This window comes from Corylus avellana, chromosome ca1 (assembly GCF_901000735.1).
Source record: "Corylus avellana chromosome ca1, CavTom2PMs-1.0".
Taxonomy (NCBI): domain Eukaryota; kingdom Viridiplantae; phylum Streptophyta; class Magnoliopsida; order Fagales; family Betulaceae; genus Corylus; species Corylus avellana.
The window spans coordinates 34,036,814-34,041,542 of record NC_081541.1 but is presented as its reverse complement, the minus strand read 5'-3'; the positions used below and the strand labels follow the sequence as shown (position 1 = coordinate 34,041,542).

Genomic DNA, 4,729 nt, shown 5'->3' with positions numbered 1-4,729 from the left:
TCACACCTATCCAACAACTCCCCCCCCCAATCTCCCCCTCACTTCCCCTTTATTCTCAATCCTACCCCTACTCTCCCACAATCTTTTCCCCACAGGTAAGGAAACTCTCTGCACAAATTATTATTATTTTTTATAAATTGGATTTTTGACTGATTTATTAAATTAAAATTATGTTATTTTTATATACATTTTTAGTAGTTAACGGAAGAATTATGTGCATTTTAAATACATGTTATAGAAGATTTGAGGAAATTTTTTGTCTAATTTTTAATTTTTATTAATGTTTCAAATTAAATAATTTAATTTTAACAAATAAATATTTATTATTTTTAAAATACGACAAATATACTAAATTAATAAAAAATAAAAAAATAAAAGTAAATATTGATATAGTAAAGCAGGGAGAGCAATGTAGAGAATTTTATTAAGATGAAACCTGCGAAGCAGCGAATCAGATCTTCCAGGAAGACATAAAAATTAAGGAAAAAGAAAAGGTCCCGTCGTAATTTGCTGGTTTTGCTCTGTGTGTGGCTCGGTCGCTCAATTTGTAATTTGCAATCCTCGGAAGTTCCATGGCCAAACCAAAGGCTCCCAGACGAACCCTCGACTCCTACACCGTCAAACACATCAACAAAACCGTCCGAGGTAAGCCTCTTTCCTTCACTTTCCCTCACTTATTTTCCCGAGAAACTAACACAGCCTTCACTCCCTTGCTTTCACACGCGTACACAACTCCGAAACAAGAAAAAAAAAAAAAAGAAAAAAAAAAGGGACGACTATCTGATTGTTTGAGTTCTCGGAATATTCTTCAGCCGGGGACTGCGTGCTCATGAGGCCGTCGGATCAGGCGAAGCCGTCCTACGTGGCGAAGATCGAGCGGATCGAGGCGGACGGGCGCGGGGCAAACGTGAAGGTCTACGTGCGATGGTACTACCGGCCGGAGGAGTCGATCGGCGGCCGGCGGCAGTTCCACGGCTCCAAGGAGGTCTTCCTCTCCGACCACTTCGACCTGCAGAGCGCCGACACCATCGAGGGCAAGTGTACGGTCCACAGCTTCAAGAGCTACACCAAGCTCGACGCCGTCGGCAACGACGACTTCTTCTGCCGTTTCGAGTACAACTCCTCCACCGGCTCTTTCAATCCCGATCGTGTCGCCGTGTATGTAAGCCAATTGCTTAAATTTGTTTCCGATTCTTTTTATTTTGATTAATCATCGTTCTTTTTTTTTGTTTTTATTTTTCTCTGTTCACTACAAACACGTGTCTTCGTGTTTATGAATTTTTGACGAAAATGTTTCTGATTATTATTAATATTGTGTTTTTGAATGCCAAATCTCTGTAGCTTTCTATAGAAACTTGTTGAAGTTAAATTGACAAAGTGTTTTGGCATCAATTCAACTCAGGCTATATATAACGATAACATGGAAATGAAATTGAGGAAATTTTATCATTCCTCTGGTTTGCCTCATTAGTGAACTTACGATCACCATTCACCGCCATGTTGGAGGTGTTATTGGAACTTACAACTGCAATGTCTTAGGTGGTCTGTTTCATCTGGTGCATATAGTACTACTGGCGAATGATACTCTTTTCACGTGAATTTGGTGATTGAGTGAAGTGGCAGTTTGGTTACTTTTAGTTGGATAGTGCATTCGATGTGAAAAAATATAGGTTACTGTCAGATGGTGTAGCTAGAGATTACTTGTTATTCCTTTCTTTAAAAAATCTTTAATTGATTTGTACTTTGAACAAAAATTGGTATCTTGCTTCTTTTCATTAATGATTCCTTACAAAGTTTTTTTTTCCTCTCTCTCTTTCTAACCAATAATAAAACCTGCATTTCAAGATTTCAGTTGCTTTCACTATTTAATCTTTTAGTACTCTTCAATATATATGTCTGGTTGCTAGCTGAGTTTGATAAATTGTGTCTACCTGGTCCTTCACTTCACCTTGTTGCAGACTTTTCGACATGACATGACATGGGTATGGTATGATAGCCAGAGTGAAATATTTTGGAAAACTCCCTACACTTGGACATGGATGTTCAGTCCCTACACTCTTATCCAAATCCATTTGCATTTGATGTTTTATCTCCAGCTTAAGCCACTATGTATTGACTAATTGGTATTTTTTTCTGCTCTTAGGAGTGCTTTGAGTGAACTTTATGATTTTATCTTCACTGTGGCGTATTGGCATTTTGGTTTGGTGTTTGTGTTTTGGAATAATAAGCTGAAGCTTTGCAACATGGGGTCTTTGGAGTTCAGAGTTGTTGATTTGGCATTTCTTATTTTATGTTAGTATGTTTGAGCTCTTCTGATTTATTACTTAATATATTGTGCAGGTATTGCAAGTGTGAGATGCCTTACAACCCTGATGACCTAATGGTTCAGTGTGAAGGCTGCAGTGATTGGTAAGTTGAATGCTGTTGATCTTATGTAATTGAAAACTTTTTACATGTTCTTTCTCGGATATGGTGATTGAATTTTATGTGATGGAATATTTGTTTTTTGACGAGTATAAGAAAATAAAAAAGTTATTAGATATGGAGAAAAATCATGTACAGAGGAAATATACTTGAAACTTCTCCCAAAATTTACAGATTAAAGTTAAAGAAATCTAAAATCTCTCAAACCAAGTAAAATGTATCTTGTTAATAATATATTGATGTTTCAATAATAGTTTTGTAATTACTTATCAAAATAATAATAATAATAATAATAGTTTTGTAATTAAATTCCATTTTGTTTTTACATTTTTCTAGGCTTTGAGCTATGCGTCTTTGTTTGCGTGTGTTCAGAAGCATGAAACTAATTCAAGTATTTGACAACTTGTCCAAAAATGGGAATGTGCCGAAAATCTAGCACTTGAAATAAGTGCTTATATATAATTACCTTGTGTGTCCAGCTGTTGCATTTTTCTTTTAGAGAATATGCTTAGTGCTTAACTGAACTACATGTGTGTCTGATGCAGCCTTGGGAAGGGGATCTATTTGCTTCTTCCATGTAAATTCCTCAGTGTTTCCTCTATAGTATTTTCTCTTTCGGTCACACGCAATCTAAGATGTAATCAATTATTCATTTCTTGGTTCAAAGTTAATTTTGAAAGATGTTCTAGGAAGATTATTAAGTGTTAGTAGTCAATTACTGTGTTGCTATACTTGAACAAGAGATACTTCAAAGGTGTGTCAAGTAATTGTCTGAAAGACAAAAAAGAAAAAGATGAGGTCTACTAATCCCCAGTAAATTGACCAAGAAGGGGAAGCATTAAATAATTTTTGGGTTACTCTTTCCTCTTTCTCCCCCCCACCCACACCACACCCCAGCCCATTGTTTTGCCCTTAAGCAATATTTGTCATTAGACATTTGCTTTAGACAGCTTCTAAGTTTGAGGCTTGCTGCTATTTGCCTGGTTACAAGTGTAAAAGGTGTCAATTCTCTTGCCTTTTATAACGGAAAATTATATTTGTGTCTATTTTCAACTCCTTTTGCGGTGCTGGAAGAAAGGGGTCTGGAGATTGCTTTCACCAAATGGATTTATTAGTTCACATATTTGAATTTTATGTTTTAAACATATAGTTTTTAGCATACTACTTTTGGTCCAGGTTTCATCCTAATTGTATAAACATGACTGTGGAGGAAGCTAAAAGACTTGATCATTTCTTCTGCGAAAATTGTTCCTCTGAAAGTCAGAAGAAATTGCAGAATTCTCATAATGCTTCCAGACACCCGGATACAAAGGTATCAGCATTTATTTTCATTCTTTTGTTAAGTTATATTCAGACTCAAAATCTGCACGTCTAAAGTCCAGATATCAGCGGTTATTATTTGTCTTTCAATTTTGGGTTATTCTATATGAAATTAAACTCTCAAAATTCAAGGGGAGATTCCTCAATGCATGTTAATGGCAGGTAACATGATGGTCTCAAAGTAACTGAAACCTATTAGGAACTTCTTGCTGTATCATCTATGTTCATGTGCTATTGTGATATGTTTCAGGTGGATACAAAACGACGTCGGAGGTGACGTATATAAACATATTGTAGATGTATAATGGAGGAACTGGAGGTTCTTTCTCTTCTAATCTTGGACCGGCTTCAAGCAAACACGGAGGCCCTATCCGATGCTCTGAAGTATTTGTGAGTTGGGGGGAGTGAAAATGTTCTGAAAACCTTTGTAATGTTTTCTTAGAAGGTTGAGGATGTGTTTGGTTGTCTGTGATCATGTAACATAATCTCTCTCTCTGCTCCAGTTTCTTGTTCTTGAATTAGGAACGTGTATACTAGCCCAAAAAAAAAAAAAAAAAATGGAACGTGTATAGTCGGGAGTATTCTCAACTTAAAAGCAATAGATGCAGGCTTTTTCATGTATCTACTGTGGTGTATATTGTCTTGGACCTTGCTAGTGGCACGTACAAATGTATGAAATGGTGATTAATTTAGAACTTTTTTTTGGTCCGTTTTAAGTTTTTGTGACAATTGGTGATTTACTATGATATCATAGCAGAGTTCATGATTTATTAAGGGGAAAGAGACAGAGAGTGTGAGAATATTTATTTCAAACAATTTTAGTCTATTATTTTTTTATCAATTTAAAGTTTTGAGATAATTGATGATTTAACATACTAAAAATATGTATACTGATTCAATTGTTCTTTTACCTAAAAAGAGTCCTAAATGTTAGAAAAAAAAATATCTCACCAATCCCAATCTGTAATCTCTTATGTGGATTTTA

General features: G+C 35.7%; 1 protein-coding gene across 1 annotated transcript; it reads left to right on the top strand.

Annotated features, from left to right (window-relative positions):
- Positions 1–448: 448 nt before the first annotated feature.
- Positions 449–4,452, top strand: LOC132167781 (chromatin remodeling protein SHL-like). Its single transcript, XM_059578807.1, has 5 exons — positions 449–645; positions 813–1,158; positions 2,341–2,409; positions 3,601–3,736; positions 3,995–4,452. The coding sequence occupies exons 1-5, from the start codon at positions 573–575 to the stop codon at positions 4,019–4,021; spliced, it is 651 nt and encodes a 216-aa protein (XP_059434790.1). The 5' UTR covers positions 449–572; the 3' UTR covers positions 4,022–4,452.
- The last annotated feature ends 277 nt before the right edge of the window (positions 4,453–4,729 follow it).

What these genes read in the sequence shown, in the direction of transcription:
- LOC132167781 (XM_059578807.1), top strand. Translation starts at nt 573, where the DNA reads ATGGCCAAACCAAAGGCTCCCAGACGAACCCTCGACTCCTACACCGTC. An exon ending in CATCAACAAAACCGTCCGAG is followed by an intron (nt 646 to 812) that starts GTAAGCCTCTTT and finishes AATATTCTTCAG; the next exon opens with CCGGGGACTGCGTGCTCATG. An exon ending in CCAGACACCCGGATACAAAG is followed by an intron (nt 3,737 to 3,994) that starts GTATCAGCATTT and finishes GATATGTTTCAG; the next exon opens with GTGGATACAAAACGACGTCG.